Consider the following 19,725-nt stretch of genomic DNA (forward strand, 5'->3'; position numbering starts at 1 on the left):
GATTTAGATTTATGCATAAAGATTTAGATCTCAATGTAGATTTCGATTATGTGTAAAGATTTAATTTTCTATCTAAGATTTAGCATTTAGATTTAAATATAAAATATAGATTTAGGATTTATTTTTAACATATTTCAAATTTTACATATGTGGAAAAAGGGAATTTGCACTTTATTTTGGAGGAGGTTCTATTTGGTAAATATGGGGAAAATTCAGCAAAGCTCGAGCTAATTGTGGAACAAGTGAAGCAGGTCTTTGCAAAATATGACCAACGGCCCCCCCCCTGCTCTTTAGGGTACTCCATGTCTACCTGTTGCTATTTTTAGGGGAACAAGCAACCAGGACGTAACATCGATTCTGCTCTGAAAGGACGAGTCACATAGAATGCAAAAATAATTTATTTTAACATTATCTAGACACACAAAATATAGAAATGGTCTTACATAATTTAGCATTTGTTCGTAAATGCATGTATTGTCAAACAAATAAATTATTTCCAGTGTTTCGAAAATGCAAGAAGTATTTTCTAAAATGTTAAAATCTTGAATTTTAGACGAAAGAGAACTGACTTCCTTGGGAAAACTATACAGCTTTAATTGTCAAACACCTGCTTTAAAAGCTATAAACAAATAGGTCTGTCAAAATGGAGGCATTATATTTACAAATTACATTCCACCTGCTATACAAGTTCTCAATCTTGTGACCTTGACTCACACTCTCACAGAAAATAATTTGAGGCTGAAGAATCATTCCAAACGTGTCTTTAAGCCTCCTTCCTACCTACCTACTCATCTCACCTGGTCTTGTCTTCTTTCAGTAGTTTAGTCTGATTTAAAGATCCCATATAATTTAAAGATCCCATATCATATCTTTTTTAGGGTTAAGAATTGCCTTTGGGGATACTACTAGAATAGGGTTACATGCCTGTATGTTAGAAATACCCCTTATTATTCTTACACTGTTCATTCGGAAAAAACAATATCAGCGTCTTTCGAAATCATTCTCCTGTGATTGGTTCAAACTCTTTGTGCATGTGTCTGTGACTTCGGCACTTCAGCAGCGCCCACTGCACCATGTTTACACTGTGTCTGACGTCACACTGTTACAGCAGTAAGGTTTGAGCGCAAACAAGCTGTTTCACACACTTATTTAGGGGCACTCTCGGTGGATACTCCCCCTGGCTCGGACTTAGATAGTTCGAGCTTAGCAGACGTAAAACATGTTTACATACGTCATATAACAGTCTTAAGCAAAGGGAAAATTGGAAAAAGCATGATATCAATCCTTTCATCACGTGACTAACAAGTCACTTGGTTATGGTTGGCTCGGGACGCTAGGTTGTTTCCTGGCTGCGGCTGAATTGAAGGCTCCTTCTCCGGAGCTTTTCGGGCCGTAACGACGCGAGGAGAGAAAACTGGCGAAAGACGTCAACACGGGTGATGTAACCTGTAATAGGGGAACAATGATGTCACCACTATGATGGCGAGTGCTGTGACGGCAGAATCTTCAGGGCAGATTGGATTGTGTCTTAGGCATTTACTAGTGTTTTTTTTAACAACTGTGGGACACATTGGAGACCCAATAAGAAAGACAGAATGATCAGAAAGGAAGAGTGAAACACGCAGAAGTGGCTTTTGGAAAATTTGAACTGAAGATCCAAATTTTGCATATGCGGTTATAGTGAGGTGTACCAACATCATAACCCAGAATAGAAAATGGGGGATCCCCAGGGAAAGAGTGGTGAGCATCAAGACCATTTCTCCCTCATCATCAACAGCGCAAAGAGATGTTCTGTTCTCGCTGAGCGAATAAGGGAGTGGGAGCGAGAAAATGTGTGGAATAGACCAAGATTGTCAAAAGAAAGAAGCCATAGCCAAGAAGGCACTCTGTAGTGCGGCGGTCCCAGATGCTTCACTCACTCTCTCCCGTCCCTCCTTGTGTTTAACCCTCCTGCTGCTCGCTGCTTCCCCTGTGGCGAGACAAGCAATGATTGGTCAGTCACCCTTGTCCTCTCAGAATAGATGGAGAAAGGTTTGGATCAATAACAGTGTGTGAGACAGAGCATGTGTACAGTAACACAGTGGTATGGCCTGGCTTGCAGGACCAAATGTGTTCTACAGATTTAAGTTAAGCCTCAATGATTCATTACATGTTAGTACTGTTTCGAGGGGATGCCATTTTTTTGGGCCTGCGGCTGGACAAAGCTGCTGATATTAACCACCACAAATTACGTCTTTGGAGTGATACTCATATGTTCTGCGTGTTTCAACAAGATGACATTCTCATTCTCAAACTCTGGCTTGTTTCCAGAGACGACATCTCTGTGACTAGGTATTTGACAGTTACAAAAGAAAACTTTTGGTGAAGTTGGGAAGGTTACATAAACAGAGATGAGTAAGAAGCAGAAATGACAGCACAATCCGGAAGCTGGGTTAGTTTGCAAGAGTTTCTTTTCCTTTTATTTTCTGCTTTTAAGATTTCCCCCTTTTGAGCGTTTTCTATTGACAAGGAACAAAAGTATACAGAAATAAACTCCAACTTGCAGAGCGCTACACGACATTCCAGTAGTGTGACATGTTACTTTGGAAGGAAATATATAGACCTATTTAAAACAGATCAGTCAGAATAAACAGTTGAATGCTGAGAGGCAGGGAGCTACATTTGAGGTCAAACACCCAGAAGCATTGCTATGTACAGCGTTAGTTTTTTTGTTATTTTCAAGCACCATTTACTATTCCTATGTTAAAACACACACCATGAGAAACAACATCCAACATTGAGTTAAGGGCGAGTGCCCTGAACAGTTTGTCATCTCATCACACTCTTAAGATTGAATCTACTCGCAAGTACACTGAGCATTGCATATACCTGCTGATATATCCAACATGTTATGAGCCTGTACCATATCTCTATTACTTCTAACTTTATTATTATTTATTTTTTTTCATATGATGAGTACATCCAGAGTGCATTATTACCTCTCTTTTCACATCACAAAGCATGGTAAAACATTGTATTTACTCAGACATTTCTTTGTATATAAAAAAAGGTGACATGTAACATCTAAGATGGACGCGTTCCCTTTAGAGTCTTTGGCAGGAGGAAACTCAAATAGAGAAAAATCAATGCCAACACAACTGGCTGGCATCGGTAGTAAGAAACAGAACATCTGGTGTGAGCATATCAAAGATAAGATCTTGGCTCACATGGAGAGTCCCATAATAGTGGAATAAAGACATCATCAGAACCAGTGTGGTTCATGTTCTAATGAACAGCATCACTTAGCAAACCATAAGAAAAACGGCACTTCATCATGCTTGGAACGCAGATAATGTTGGCATTCACAAAGATAACTTTGATAAAGCATGCGTATTTTGGTCAGCGAAGTGAGCCAACTTCAGAAAATGTATGTTACCGATGAGTAAAGTACACTGTAAATTCAAGAGAATGTAGGGTCCCTAGTTGGCCTAGTTGGTTACATGAGTGCCATGAGGCAGTCTGGTCCACATATGACTCTGGGGGAAGTCTGGCAGTCACATTGAGCACAATACAGTAGGGCTGTGCTCTTAGACCTTAAGATAAGGGTTGGTGCTTGTTGTTCACTCTGTGTATTACCCAAGCACGGCCCCAGGATGGTTTCTGTTGCAAACAAAGGAGTTGTGGAATCAATGACATGAACCAATGATACCATTATCTATGGCTGAGAAAATTCTACAATACAGGCGTTGAGTAAGACCAGACACTGATGGCAGCATAAACACATCAGAACATGTATGGTTAATACTGTCTCAAGGACTGCTGCTGTACGGATTCCTATTGTAAGTTATGTTTGCGACCATCAGTAAAAAATAGTATTACTGATTCATTGCTGACGTTGAGTGATAATTAACTTTGGAATAGTCAGGAAACAAACACATGTTTGTTCACTGATTGTCCCTAAAAATGGAATAACTAAACTTTTCTGTGTATGTACTAAAGGATATAAAGACGGTGAGTGGCATTTTATACAGCTTATCAGCTAACATGGTGTCCTTTTTAAAGTACTGCAAAATATAAAAAAATAAGAACTTATTTACTGCATTGCACGTCCTCCGGACAGACCAACAACATAAATAGAAAATCAGACAAGAGTGACGATGGTTTTCCGCTGAACAGAACTGACAGAAAACGAAACAAGCACAAACAAAACAAAAACAAAAATGATAATACTGCCGTTAGATAGAAAAGTGCACATTTGTTTCGTACATAAAGGTATACATGACAACATCATAAGCGTTTAACTCTGTCTCTCAGTATTCTTAGACACATGCACTCATTAAACTCTCTCTCTCATTCTCACTCTTTCTGTCTCGCTCAAATCCATCACATGGTCGCTGTATGGTAAAGCAGCCATGTGTCCCCCCCTCACCCATGACAATCCATTTACATCCTCAGCTTCACAGTTTGTAACACTAGATCACCACTGGATCTCCGCTCAGTACACACAGTAAACACCAGCCCTAAACCACCTGCACCACTCCATTCTCGCTTCTTTCTCTATGAAACGCCTCAGCGTCACCTCATGCCACAGTACAGTTTCAAGACTGACCTTAGAAGTCCTAAATCTATCTATATATAAGAAACCCCTCCGATGGCTTGTGTGTTATGGATGTGTATATATAATTATATATATATCAACACACAGAGTAGAACATACAATTATTCAGAGATGACCATTGTAATTCTTGGTGAACCAAAAAGGTAGGAGGCCTAGGGTTGTCTAGGCTGATTCCCTTCCAGCCCAAAGGCTCCTGGGTTTGCATCTCTTCTGGCGCCAGCCCTACCTGCCAGAGTGGGATCTATACTTACTGTGAGTAAACTGAGCTTCTCCTGAATGACGCTGATGTTAAGTGCAATGGGAGGAAGCTAGTGTCCCGGAAGGGGTTAGACCTCAGTTAGAAACAACAGGTTAGAAGGCAATGCAGGTTTAGCACAACGCCAGCATGCAGAGAAGAGGTCTTAACCCCAGAGCAGCCCTCATTGAACTGTTCTGTGCATGTCTAGCGCAGTAGTAAGCAACACAGAGTTGGTAATAGCGAAGCAGAAAAGCAAGTGGTGTTAAGAGGGGGGGGGAAAAAAGCAGGTGGTGACCAGAAACAGAAACAGTTAATGCCAGGAAGGAAGATCATCCCACATGGGAGTTAGAGGTTTTTCACAATAAAACCCTTCAAGTTCTTCACGAAGTTGCCTTTGAGCCACAGATCCAGAACTTGAACCAGTACCTCTCCACTGACTTTGCAGATGAGGAGGAACGAGACTGTGTACCCATGCTGAGGGGCAACTTCATCTACACTGCTTTACACCACGGCGTGTCTGGGAATAAATACAAGGGGGACGGGGAAGCTACTCCCTGGGATGCTCACGGCGCCCCCTAGCTCTCCTCTATGGTGAGGCAGATGAACTCCTGAATGCACTTCCTATACTGCTGCTCAGTGGGGCTGCCGCCGGGGTATTGACCTGGCTGGCCCAGCGGCGGCTCGGCCTCGCGCATCTCCTCGTTCATCCGCGCCAGACGCAACCTGGACACCACGGGAAGGGGAGACAAGACGGCGGCAGTGAGAGTGAGATCAACATGACATCATCGTCGGTGAGTCAAGTGCTGCTGCAGGCGATCAAGCTCTTATTCACTATGCCAAAAATATCAAAGAACAAGTTTTCAATTATTCATTCATTTCCAGACCCTCACGCATAAACACATGCACAAAGAGAAACGTCTGCCCTAAATAAACCCCACGCACACTACCACAACAGACTATTTAACTACTTATTTTTCTGTAATTTGCACAACATTTTTGCACTATAGTATCAACTGGCTGGTACCACTACCACTTGAACACTTTACACTGACACTTTACACTTTACAACACCTCATTACTTATTACTTATTGACCACTGTTTAGTTTCTCTACTCATTATTACTTACTTTATTTGATTGTATTATTATTTATTATTGTGATCTATTGATGCTGCTTCTCATTTTTACTTATTTTTATTTTTACTAATCTCAATTAGTTTATCTTGTATTGTTCCTGCTATGTGACCGTTGAGGAACCAAGCCTAAGAATTGTACTCTTGTGTTAGCCTGGCTATTACCAGACCAAGCTCAATCGTAGATTGCACGTTGGTCTGGGGAAGCTGATGTCATTTTCTTCAGCTCAAGAGGCGTGACCATCGGGCCTAGTTCAACTGACTCGGTACACAATTGGCTGCTTGCCTCCGCTTCCCTGTCATCATTGTGTTAAACCAGCCAATAGCGTGCCAGGGGTGGGAGAAGCCAGCTTGGTGATTGGCTCCCGCAAAAACGTATCGGAAGCAGACAGAAATGTATTGCTCTTCTCGGAGGAACTACTCTTGTGTACTTGTACATTAAAATGTAATAAAAGTAACTCTGAATCTGATTCTGAAATAAAGGGTATGAGGTGGACTCACAAGGTGACGATATCTGCGTTGGCAGCCTGGACAGCGATATTCAAAGGGTCGTGACCTTGCTCGTCCACCTCTGACTGCGATGCCCCTCTCTTCAGGAACAAGCACACCTGCCTGTGAGGAGTAGACGGATTGTGGAGAGGTAGAAAGATAGAGAGGTCACAGTCAACAAGTGAAGTCAGCATTCAACTGTCACATGCATATGCAACTGTGTAGGATGCAACTGTGTAGGATGTATAGGATGTATAGTGTGTAGATCAGTAAATAGGCCTAGATTTACTATTACTGTCACCAGTGTTGTGCATGGACGTGCTAAAAGAGAGGCGTTCATTGATTCCTCCATTAACAACCTTCAGATAGGAACAAATTAATCTTCTCCTTCGTCTTATCACATGTGACATTATTTGAAATGAATGATTTCCTGTCGACAAATGTTCTGCATGAAATATGTGCAAAGTAAATTAATCCAACAATGAATTCTTTCCTAAATAGATGAAGTCCATGTCCCTTATCCTGAGGTAGACGGTGAACCTCCAGGGTGCAGACCACAGGGTCAGACAGGGTGTTACGTACCCGGTGTGGCCCAGGTTGGTGGCGTGGTGTAGCGGGCCCCGCCCCCGCATGTCCCTCTGGTTCACGTCAGCCCCGTTCTGGAGCAGGAACTCACACGCTATCAAAGAGCCCTGGGGGAGAGACAGAGAGAGAAAGAGAGAGAGAGAGAGAGAGAGAGACACAGGGAGACAGAGAGAGTGACAGATAGAGACACAGAGACAGATAGAGACACAGAGACAGAGAGAGACACAGAGACAGAGAGAGACACAGACAGAGAGAGACACAGAGACAGATAGAGACACAGACAGAGAGAGACAAAGAGAGACACAGAGAAGAAGGGAGTTAAAATCAATCAATCCTCTGAATCAAGTATATCCTCTCGAATAGCTTCTCATTGGAATATTTTACCATCCTCATAGTTAGGTCTCATAATTCTCTAGGGTCTCGCAAAAAGAACGCCGTCAAAAAGAACAGCCCCATTATTCTGGACGTACTAGCCCACACCGGCGCCGACTAGACGCGCAGCGCACTGCGCCCGACAAGGCTTCATGTTCTATTCCCTAGCCCCAGAAAAACTGCTCTTCTAAAGCTGTTTGGTACATCCCGGCTGGATACAAGGTCCTGTACGTATGGAGATTGTTGATGCACGAGATGAACAATTCCACAATGCAAAAAGAATAAGCAATGAAATTAAATAAAGTGTGTAAAGTGACTAAACCGTAAACAAAGTGCCCGACATTACATAAAGTAACTATGAATTAATGTGACTATCATTGTAAGCACAAACAGATTATCATGGGCACCAGGGCCATGTATGTAGTCATAAAACAACTGGTATGACGTTATGGTAGGCTATACGACTTAGTTTGTTGATCTGCTTCTTTCAAAACATATCACAACGGTGCTTTTTTGCTTTTTCCTCGCCCTGTTACTCTCCCCCCCCCCCCCCTGGCACTCACCCCCACCACGGCCTCGATGAGCGGTGTCCTGCCGTGCTCCTGCTCGCCGGGGGCATGCAGGTCAGCGCCGTGCGCCAGCGCCTCGGCCATGAGCGGCAGGTTGTGGAGGCGGGAGGCTCGGTGGAGCAGGGCCCCGGGGTGCAGCTCCCGGGGGTCCTCTGGGTCGGAGGCCACCTCCTGCTCGATCTCCACGTCCCCGCTGGACGACTCCTCCGACTCCTCCTCTGAGAGGGGGAGGGGGGGCGGGGAGGAGGAGGAGGAGGAGGAGGGGAGGTAAAGGAGGGCGGGTAGGGGAGGGGAGGAGGAGGAGGAGGAGGAAGAGGAGGGCGGGCAGGGGAGGGGAGGAAGAGGAGGTAGAGGAGGGCGGGTAGGGGAGGAGGAGGAAGAGGAGGCGGGCAGGGGAGGGGGAGGAGGAGGAGGAGGAAGAGGAGGGCGGGTAGGGTAAACAAGGGGGAGAGAGAGAGTTGAGAGGAACACTAGAGTTTGTAGCATGCATAATAAAACGCTGTGATACCATAAGGGAAGCCTCCTCCTGTCCATCTCCACTGGGAGGGTGTGGCCTCAACACGGCCAGGGTGAGGGGTTAGGGTCCTTATGCTAAGAATTGCGTGCCCTCATGGTATTGTAATGACACAGTATAATTATAATAATTAATTATAACGATACATTATCATGAACACATATTATACTGCATATTATATAAATTAATATCATTAAGCCCAAAGCGCATCATGTCGCAAAAAACGCGAAATACTGTGTCGAAAATAGACTTAGTACAAATATGAACTGAAAACTCACTCTGTGCTTTCGGCTATAAATCTCATATTCACACACACACACACACACACACACCGATACACACACAAACTCACCCTCCTCCGTGACGCTGTCCACCACGGCGCCGAAGACGATGTCAGTGCTGCCGTCAGTGCTTCCTCCCAGGCCGCTGTCGCTGCTCAGGCCTGCCGGGCCAAGGAAAGCCAAAACCACGGACACATTAATCTCTGCAACACAGGCACGCTGACAATGCATGACAACCATACAACCATGAGGGGGGTCCCTCCCTACTAATGCTGATGTACGTCACCCACCAACTCAACGACCACAACGTAGATATTATTCTACTAGATGAAGCTCACTGAAGATAAGTAGGACTATTTCATCCAAATAATTTTGGGGATAAAAGCCCTGGAGTGAGGATGGGATATCCTGACCATTGGAATCTGAAATGAACTTTTTTCAATTAACTTATCGAGGCTAACCTTACTCTGTTTTATTAATCCTGAATGTTTGGCTTCACTTCTCACCATACACAATTATTTCATGTAATTGCAGGAGAAGTATTGGATGGATCATTTTAATGACTAACACAATGTAACAGTACATATATGGCGGAGAGAGCTTACTGCGAGGCCCAGAGCCGGTGTCAAAGTAGGAGAACAGGGAGTCCAGCTCATCGGGACAGAACAGAGAGTCCCGACGGAACTTGGCCGCCGCGGCCGCCGCTGCTGCTGGGGGACACAGGGTCAAAGGTCAGGGTGGGATTAAAGGTCAGGAGGGGTCTTAGTGATCTGTAAATACTGAATTTAGTACCACACTTTAGATTATCATATAACATCATTCAATATGTATTGTAAATAAAAATAACTCAAAATCAATCATAAAATCATGGACTTGTTAATTGTATTATTTGAATATTGTCACACCTTAAGTAGAGCCACATATTGATGTGGGTATCCCCAATATTTTCTAATCTTACTTACATAAACGCATAGTAGAGTGTTTATGTAATGGCAATAGTTTCGTTAAATCTTTGCAGAGCCAACTTCTATTCAAACCAAAGGCCAGCTGTAATGTTTTACTGGTGTAAAGCTCTAAACCATTATATAGAAATACATACATACATACATACATACATAAGTATGCATATGTATATACTGTATGTGTGTATACTAAGCCGGTCACCCACCTGCAGAGAGGTTGGCGGGGGCCGGGCCGCTGGGGTCGTAGCGGTGGTACTTTCTGCGGGCCTTGTGGGGCGCGCGCAGGGAGCTGCGGTGCTGCGGGCACTTCTTCACCGTCCAGGGGCGGGACTTCCTCTCCCCCTCCACCAATGCCTCGCTGCCGCTCATCTTCTTCAGGTAGCGCCGCTCCACGTACTTGGCCTTGATCCAGGCCTCCTTCTCCTGCCTGACGACGGAGAGGATGGGTCACGAGCAGTGTTATTATTATAATTATAGTATATTATATTGTATCATTAGATTACTATGATGGGAGTTTATTCATTGCAGAGTGGAAATTATGTTGTAACAGCAGATCCCGATAACGCAAAATGGTTATGTAACTAAATAGAAATGAATAGAAATAATAAATAAAGAAATAAAGAACACAAAAAAACAAAATGAAAAGTTAAATGAACAATATTACTTAAACTAGTAATTACAAACACAAATATTCTGAGACAGTTGCCCAAAGCTCGGGCCTGCAGTAATGTCAATTGCCAAAATCTGTATCATTCATCTTATATCATTTATGTTTTTTCAAATGTATTAAATGATTTAGTTCTAAACGATGATCAGTTCCATTCTAAGGCCCTAGGAGAGCCTATGGTTCTCATCACGTGTCTCTATGTACATACATACTCTCTTATACATACAGCAAGAGGGTGAGGGCAAGAGCCAGGAAAATCAGGCAGGACGCCTCTCACCCAGATGCTGGCCTCTTCACCCTGCTGCAGTCAGGCAGACGCCTACGCTGCCTTAAAGCTCGGACTGAGAGACTGAGGAGGAGCTTCTCTCTGCAGGCAGTTACACTGCCTAACTCCGGGGGACTATATAACTGGCACTCTTGCACTTTCTGCACCACAAGGACTGTTTTTATAGCATCACCTCATTAAGGGATGTCTGTTTTTAAATTACTATCATCATTATTTATTCAGGTTCCAGTAATTTGCACAATGAATGACAGAGTGGTGCCCCCCTTTTTAATTTCACTGTATGTAAAACGTTATTCTTCAACTCTGGCTACGCTCTGTGGGTGAGGCTCTGGAGGCGGACCTTGAACTGGTGGGTCCTGGCTTCCTGGCGCCCAGAGCCTCGCAGGTGCCCTCGTAGATGTGGTTGATCACAGTGTTGCCCAGCTCACACATCAACTACAGCAGGGGAGCAGGTTGAGCCACGGGGAACATGGTGGAACATGGGCAGAGAGAGTTAACAAGAACGTGAGCATACATGTGTGACCCATGACAAATGATTCGGAACAATTTGGACAAAAATGTAAGAGAGCGCCATGGTAGCAGCGAGGGCCGACTGACCTTGAGTAGCTCTGGCTCCCAGGAGTCCAGCGTGAGGGAGCGCACCTTGGAGCAGTGGACGCCCAGGCTCCTGCAGGACAGAGGGCACAGTGAGAGCCTCTTCAGGAGGATCTCTTTTGCTATGAGCCATTCATCAGACATTATTTGCTCTTGAGATAGTTCCAACGCACCACCACAGCCTTGTTCAGCACACATTAGGGATGACGATATTTATATAATCTAATACAAAAACATTTATATGATGAAATATATTATAGGTGTATATGTAAGGGATAATGTGTAGAACGCCGGTCACTATCTGTAAAATAAGCTCCGACAGGGCGAACAGGACACCGACGCGAAGCAGAGGTGTCTTGCTTCGCTTATTTTCGATAATGACCGGCGACGTTCTATTCATTATCCCGCTTATTACACGGCTACTTGCCAAAACGAAAAAATAACTTCACACGGTGTGGCTTTTTACAATTTATTCGTTGCCAGCATTCGTAGTGTTGATCAGCGGAAAAATAGTCTGCCAAAGATGTTGACGTCGCTTAGCAACCGAGTACGCTGGGGTTGATAAATTACCGGACTACTTGCGGAGTGGTATTGAAGACGGCAAAAAATCCACTTTCCTTGACAGCGGTCATTACATGCTTAGTAACGGTGAATTATCAAATATAATTCACCCCCGGAAGTTGTGAAGGGCCTATGCAAGTGAACGGAACGTTCCACGGCATTGAGAAGAGCCGTGTATTAAAAAAAATATATACACATTTTCATACTGGACATATTTTTTATGCACCTTCCGATATTGAGACACAACAAGTCAGTAGAGACCAGGGGGCCTGTGTCTTCCTCAATCTAATACCAGATCAGCTTGCTGTGGCTCTTTCCCACAGAATGCGCTGCTTTACATCCGTGCAAACTGCCATCAGGTGTGAACACATCCTACACCACAGGGTTATCAAAGAGGAGCACCAGTTGGGCCCAGTGACATATAAACTACATCCACCCCAGCAGAGGGCTGTCCTCTCGCTCACCTCTAGATTACCATCAGCCATTTCACACTGGCTGGGATCCTAATTGCCGCAGGTGTGTTACAATGTGCACCTGTCCATCCCAACCTGGGCTCAACATCTGCTGTTTCTCTCTCTCTCTCTCTCTCTCCTCTCTCTCTCTCTCTCTCCTCTCTCTCTCTCTCTCTCTCTCTCTCTCTCTCTCTCTCTCTCTCTCTCTCTCTCTCTCTTCTCTCTCGTCTCTGTGTCTCTATCTCTGTGTGTCAATGGCTCTCATGCTCAGAGGCACACTTAGCGACGCAGAATGCAATATAAATGGTGGCAGTGAAACAGCCATGATAAGGTGTCAAAAACATGTTGACATTCTGGATGGATCCCCTGCTGCCTCCCACCCAGCTGTTAACCTTTATCTCTCGTCTGCCACCCGTAGTGATGGTTATCCACTGAATATATAACACAGAACACAATAACCTCTCTGGGATAAATAAAGTCCATCTTATCCATCTTAACACAATACGATGCCATAATGCAAGAGCATCACAGAACCAGAACCCATGACCCCATCCCAACAGGGTGGGCTCCCACTGCCTCACCGGTGGATCCCGGAGCACTCGATGCACAGCAGCACCCCCAGGTTGATGGAGGCCCAGCAGGGGGCCGTCTGGCTGCAGTCCGAGCACAGGTCGTTGCCGGGCAGACTCTGCACCCTCTGGAGGAGGCTCTCCCCTCCCCCCCCGCACCCCCCTGTCCCCCGCCCGCTCCCCCCCCCGGCCCTCCCGGGGCTCACTGGCCGAGTCGATGCTGCTGGTGGAGGGCGAGGCGGTGCGGGCCAGGCGCTGTCACGGGACGGGAGGGGAGGGTCAGACTCAGAGGACACACTGAGGGTCCACCACTACATTTACACAGATGATATGTTCACTCAATAGAGTAACCTTCAATACACCCCCAATTCAAACTGCTGTAGGTCATATTTAAGGGCTATTATTACAGTCTCATTTCACGTTGACTGAGCCTGCTTCTGAAAGTGCCATTGTTGTGTTCAGATAACTAACGAGTTGTTTCTGATATATCAGGGTATATCTTCCCTGGTTGGGTCTGAGAGTTCATCTTGCCTTTCAATAACAGGTGCATGAAATGCAATTTGTTTTGGGGCTGTTTAGTATTTCAGTAAAACACTCAAATCTTACATACAGCATCTTTTCAGTTCTCAGTTATCAGTTCTCAACAAATAAATGTGTTACTTTCTCAAAAATCAATTACGACTCAACAATAAAAGGTCTCAACCCATTCCATCTGAATGTATTTTCCAGGGCCATTGACCACTTCATTACAGACGGGAGGTTACACTTCTTCACTGTGTGTGTGTCTGTGTGTGTGTACCTCTATGTAGTAGTTGTCGGTGATCTCTCTGTATGCAGAGGCTATGCTAGCCTGCACCGCCTGAATCCATGCCTGACGCAGCTTCTCAGACTCGGCCTGCAGCATACAGCTCCTAGACGTGGGTGTAAGATCCAACGATGTATTACCCATAACAACACAATCACTGCCAGCACGCTAACACTGCTACATGTCTCAAATGGTACAAGCTAACAGTTAGCAAAATAATTCAAACAATGTACACAAATATGTTATTTATAAGATACAGGACATGTGTGTGGCACTGAAGGAACAGGAGAGTCATAAAAATAAGCTAAACTATACAAAAATATATACGTGTTAAAAGTGTATATCTGCAAAGCGTGTCAGGAAAGTGTATGGGGGGACCGGGGAAGTCCTGTGTACTCTGTGTGTAAGATCTACATCGGTCCTACTATGAACTTACTTTGTAGGTGAGACCACCTCGAAGCAGAACCTCCGCTCGTTGTCCTCGCTTGGCTTGACAGAACATAACCTCAGGTCCTCCACCACAACGGTCAGAGAGTCCTGAACACAAGAGGAGTTAACCCTGTTCTGTAGTTAGTGAAATGCAATGTAGTGAGTCAGGTCCAACTGCTAACGCAGCTAACTATACCTTGAGTTTCTTTTGGTAAACCAGTTGGCTGTTTTGAATGGAAAACCATCGCCTTAAAAGGAAGGAGGAAAAGAGTTGAGTAAAGAGGGAAATATTGACTTGGAATAAGGAAGTGATGATTATTAAAAGAGTTATTCCGGAAATACAATAATCGCTATCGAAATGCTTTACATTGTCGGGAATTAAAACGTGATTGGACCGACAAAACATAATTTAATTATTTTCCGTTTCTGCATTTAATTAAATATTGTGTCTGGGCAGTTGTTGTATGAGCTTTTACCTGCTACCATTTCCTTACAGCATCAAAAAATAAAAATGATTCTAGCCATGAGTGTGATTTAAAATCAAATGGAGCAGGGGTTTGGAGTCCCTTCGATCTTTATAATGGCATTTCGTGGTGATCCTGTCTCTGTCTCACCTGTTCCAGGTCTTGAAGGCATTGCTGGCCCCTTGAACAGGTATCCTTCCATGACCACGCCATTAGGAGCGTCAACGTTGAACTCCACCTTAGTGTCATCATAGGAGAAGTCCTGAGAGACACACACACACACACACTTTAGTTTGGAACGTAGAACTAGCTTTATTGAGTGTTTGTATAATTGTCAACACAATGAGTCATCCCCAGACACACATAACCCTAATCCAAACACATATACATTCAATCATGCATTTACCAAGGACTATGTACCATTTGTTTTTACCAATATTACCAATAACCTTTTTTTAAACGACATGTTCGTATTTCAATTTGGACTTATAAGTCTAAGTGATGTCATTAATACTTCCATAGCCTCTAACGCTGGTCCAATCAAAATACATTTGTTGTAAAACTTTTTAGTTTACAGGTACTATACATATAGTAAGCTGTCATTGCCTATTGTTCATGGCCCCTGACCTAAAGTGTATTTAGCACAAACAAGCCTCTAGGCCTGTGTTCTCCTTCTGACCATATGCTTAATGACTACAAGCCCAGCATGATGCCTCAAACCTCTACCTGAGAGCATATAAGAGTCTGTTTCCTTAACACTTTTGTGCTCAAATGGAATGTGGTATTGATAGTGAATGGACAAACACCACCTGCCCAGTGGAAAATAAATACAAAAAGGCCTAGATTGAATTGTCAGCTAAGGCTTATGTTTCACTCTCCCATTTTCCGAGAAAGACCGTAGTCTACCATATGGTCAACCACAAACATAGACGTGCGCGCACAAATACGCAGCGCACGCACATACACACACACACACACACACACACACACACACACACACACACACACACACACGCGCGCGCGCGCGCGCGCGCGCGCACTGGAAATACGAAATGTAGAAATTCACCATTATAGATATCCTTACAAACAAGCTACAAAACTGGTTCGAGAGCATTGTTTTATAACTGAACGCCGGTCATTTACACACACGATTATACACATAGGCGACTATAGAAAGCGTAATGCAGTCGTAATTATTTTTGTGAAGAGCGCAATCTAACCGATGTGTGCAAAACTGCTCAAAATACAATTGAGACCAAACCTGTTATTGGGTAGCCTACGTTAAATAACAATGCAAGAAAAAATAGGACAAAGGGTCAATGACAGCGGGTCTGCTCCCCCGCCGCTCTCCCGTCTCGCGACACAGCAGGTGACCCGAGGTCTGGACTCAACATCAACACGGTAACGTAAACATTGTACCGTAACATACCAGGAACAAACCAGCATAGTCAGACCAAGCCGTTTCTCTGAACCGATCTCTTAAATCGATCGAAGTTATGCGTTTTTTTTTCTTTTTACTTTAGGCCTATTTATTTTATTACATGGCAAAAAGATAATCGGAGAGAAAATGTATAGTTGTTGCAATGTTTAGATCCGGGATAGGCCAGCTGAAGGTCCATTCACGGCTCACGTAACACCCGCATATTGCACAGTAACACACCTAGATCAATAACTCGCATCATTTGACTTTCCATTATTTTCAATGATTCTCACCAGTTTACAATGAAGTCTTTCGAACATCCTCATCTTCACGAACGCGGAATCCAGAAGCATATTGACCACAAAATTATTTGGTTTGACTTGCAAACTAAAATAAAAAGTAAATCGCCTAACGTGACATAAAACAAATAAATAATTGAACCGCCACGTTCCTTAAGTTTCTGAAGATTCCGCAGAGATCCTTCTGCACTGCGCGAGTGCATAGTTTCACCGAGTGCTCCTGTCAAACGCAGCACGCGGACGCTTTCTCTGTCGAGCTCGCGCCTTCTGTGGCACGTGCCGGTACTCAGCGACGCGCGGGAGCTCATTATCATACAGCTGTCGACTAACATACCCCGTTCACTTCGTTGTGTTCCCGATGAACAAACATCCACCTTCCACCAACCGGGTGGCTTAAACGGTGCTGTACACCAACTTTCAAGGCTATACAAAACCCCACACCACCATGAGCCCCACTCTGCCCCAGCTACCCGGGCTATTCAGCCCCAAAGGCGAGGTGCCATCCACCCATTTGGAAGAGACAGCTTTCCATCTGTCTGCGGCCTCGCTAGCCTTTCTTGTTTAATGAAGCTGACATTATTGCTCCCTTAACGCACCAAAATCCCCCTCATCCACCTTAAATCACCACAAACTTGAATTATTTAAGTGACAGAAACTAGGCTATAGTTTTAGACACTGTTATATTTTTACCTTCTCAACTTCTACTTAGTTCACATCCAGGCTATATCCTTCTATTCAACTTGACTTCAATCACATTGGATGGCAAAGATAAACAGTGTAAACTACAAGTTGGTGACTTCTCCTGAGATCTAAGCCGTACAAAGTTAGACTTTCTTGGTTGAGTATTTTCCACCAACACCAGCAGCACTTCCCTCCCCCCTTGAGGTTTCAACAAACAAGGTTATTCTATCTGTCTGATCTTTTCTTTTTCTGACCAACTCCCCTGTCAGTAAAGAGGCCCGGTCCACAGAATCACATGCCACAACAGCAGAGGAGGAGACAATGGTGGAGGAGAGGGGGGAGGAGAGGAGGAGATGAGGGAGGAGGGGAGGAGGGGGAGGGGGGGGGGGAAGAGGATGGAGGAGGAGAGGGGAGAGAAGGAGAGGGGAGGGGGGAGGAGAAGAGAGGGAAAAGTAAAAGCAACCATCCCCAAGGGAGCCACAATGAAGTTCGAGACACAAAAAGACTGCCTTAGAAGAATAGAGAGTGAGGAGATACAGCAGCAGCAGCAAGGGCGTGAGAATGAGACAGAGGCAGATGCGAGAGAGGAAGAGCAAGAGACGTAGGGCGAGAAGATAAGGCAGAGGGAAGTTAAATTTGTTATATGCTACTGGAAATTATTCTAACTGAGCAAAAGGTTTTGCTGGCCATCTTTGATGACTGGAAAGCATTGGAAAGCAGGTTTCCAACCATTTCTGCCACCTCAGCAAAGATCACACGCCACTCCTGAAGTGTGGCGCTTTAGCAGAAGCACAAGGGAGTAATTCTTCGTTGCCTAATGCAACATGTATTCTTTTCTACGGTTGTTCCCCATCCCAACCTTTATCAAGGAACTAATCCCATAGCGCATGCTCTATCATTAGGGGGAACGCTCCTAGAGAATGAGGAATGTATGATTCATAATCACACTGTCTGGCTCTCACCACAACATGTGCATACTAAATAAGGGGTTTGCATTTCAAAGAGTTTAGACACAATCTGTGCTAACTCAAATCCGTAAAATAAATCCTCATCCGCAACAATGTCTCTAGATTATTTTTGCCTCATATCTTTTCTGTACAGCTTTTGGAGCAAAGGTTTCACTTCGTTTTTCGGAAAAGATTTCAGAGAAATGTGTTCATGTGTCTTTATGACCACATGAATCACCATCACCCCTTTTCCTTTCCCCTCCTCATATCCATCTCCTGTATGTTTCTCATGTGTTAACTTATTTACCCTTGTATATTAGAATGTTACACACATGGCTGTATTTCCTTATTTTCCTGTGTGTCCCTCCCTTTTCCTCCTGTACTGTCCTCTGACCGTGAGCCATAATGCCATCTGTTGACCTGACTGTTGCTTCAAACACGGCCAGAACTCCTGAACCCTCTTGACCTGTTCTTGTTTAACTCACCTAGGAACACCTTGTTCCACACACTGACCAGGAGAACTAGACCAATGTCCCCATGGTGACACTGGGCGTTCTGTCTAGATTCACATTTGTTCACTGTTTTTTCTGCTCTGCTAGCTTGTCGAGCCACAAATGGACGAGGTTTAGTTCGTCTGGCTGTTTTTGAAAAACTGAATGGATCAATTTTGCCAGCAACAAAACAAAAAATAGTAAGAGACACTCAACATACAGGATCAGACCAAAAATAAATAAAACACAACCCCCCCCCCCCCCCCCCCCCCCAGGATTTGAAACGCTGTAATCCTGCAAAGACTTTGAAAGATCATGTGGGAAGTCAAGTGGGATGTTACAAAGATGTTGAGTTTAAAGAGGAAAGAGATTGGGGAAAAGGGAAGTAAACTGGAATGCTTGTGATTTATTGAATATCAAGGGAAGTAAAGTGCTTGTGTTTATGTGTGTGTGTGTCTGTGTGTGTGTCTGTGTCTGTGTCTGTGTCTGTGTGTGTGTGTGCCGGTGTGTGTGTGCGGGTGTGTGTGTGTGTGTGTGTGTGCGTGCGTGTGTGTGTGGTGCTGCGTGCGTGTGTGCAAAAGAAGCCATGTGTGACTTGCTGCCTCCATGCTTTTGTTGACAATCCTTACATCAATCCATGAATAAAGAGAAGTATGGAGGAGAAGTTGGAAACCATAAAGGGAACACACCCAAGCAGAATGAAGAACTAGTGACATGTTGCGGTTTTCATACCAGCCTGTCTGAACACAGTATAAAGATAACTGTGATGATGGTCCAACACACCCTAGGTCACAGGTTGAGATAGTCAGACAATTCAGATTTGAGTCTGATGGTGAGGTGAGCGCCCCATCTGGTGAACCGGGCCTTTCAGTGTCTTTCTCTTCATGTTTGTGTAGACTAACCATGTTGCTGGAGATTTGGATCTGTAACCGTGTAATTGGCAAACAAAAACTCAGCCTGCAGTAGTAAACTAGAATAAAGTGTTTGTAAAGATTTCAAATCAAAACCGTGTAAATCTGTTGCAATCTACTTAAAATCTATTGTGTGCATGCACTCACCCAAATAAGATTTCTTTGTTTCAATATCTCCTTTACCAAACTAGAGTCAAGGCGTCACTCCGCCTCTTGGCGTTTCTGGTTTCCGGCTCAGGCTCTGGGCCTTCCTGACCCCAGAAGCCCTGCTATACCATAGCTGGACCTCTGGATCCCATATGAGTCTCTAGACATGAGGTGTCTGTTGCTGTATATAGACACAGCCATGGACGTCCACATGTGTCAGACACCACAAGGCCCAATAATATCAAGCCAAACTCCCATTTGAA

The 19,725-nt window shown here is 44.4% G+C and overlaps 1 protein-coding gene across 1 annotated transcript; it reads right to left on the bottom strand.

Annotated features, from left to right (window-relative positions):
* Positions 1-380: 380 nt before the first annotated feature.
* Positions 381-16,718, bottom strand: LOC115556561 (arf-GAP with coiled-coil, ANK repeat and PH domain-containing protein 3-like). The gene is given in 18 exon segments (XM_030373661.1): positions 381-1,446; positions 5,497-5,558; positions 6,469-6,579; positions 7,039-7,148; positions 7,977-8,200; positions 8,849-8,947; positions 9,383-9,484; positions 9,946-10,166; positions 11,033-11,127; positions 11,290-11,359; positions 12,881-13,013; positions 13,060-13,123; positions 13,668-13,779; positions 14,110-14,210; positions 14,299-14,350; positions 14,717-14,747; positions 14,750-14,828; positions 16,280-16,718. Coding segments are annotated over 18 exon segments (1,839 nt in total). The 5' UTR covers positions 16,340-16,718; the 3' UTR covers positions 381-1,333.
* Positions 16,719-19,725: the final 3,007 nt, after the last annotated feature.

This window comes from Gadus morhua, chromosome 13, assembly GCF_902167405.1.
Source record: "Gadus morhua chromosome 13, gadMor3.0, whole genome shotgun sequence".
Lineage (NCBI taxonomy): Eukaryota > Metazoa > Chordata > Actinopteri > Gadiformes > Gadidae > Gadus > Gadus morhua.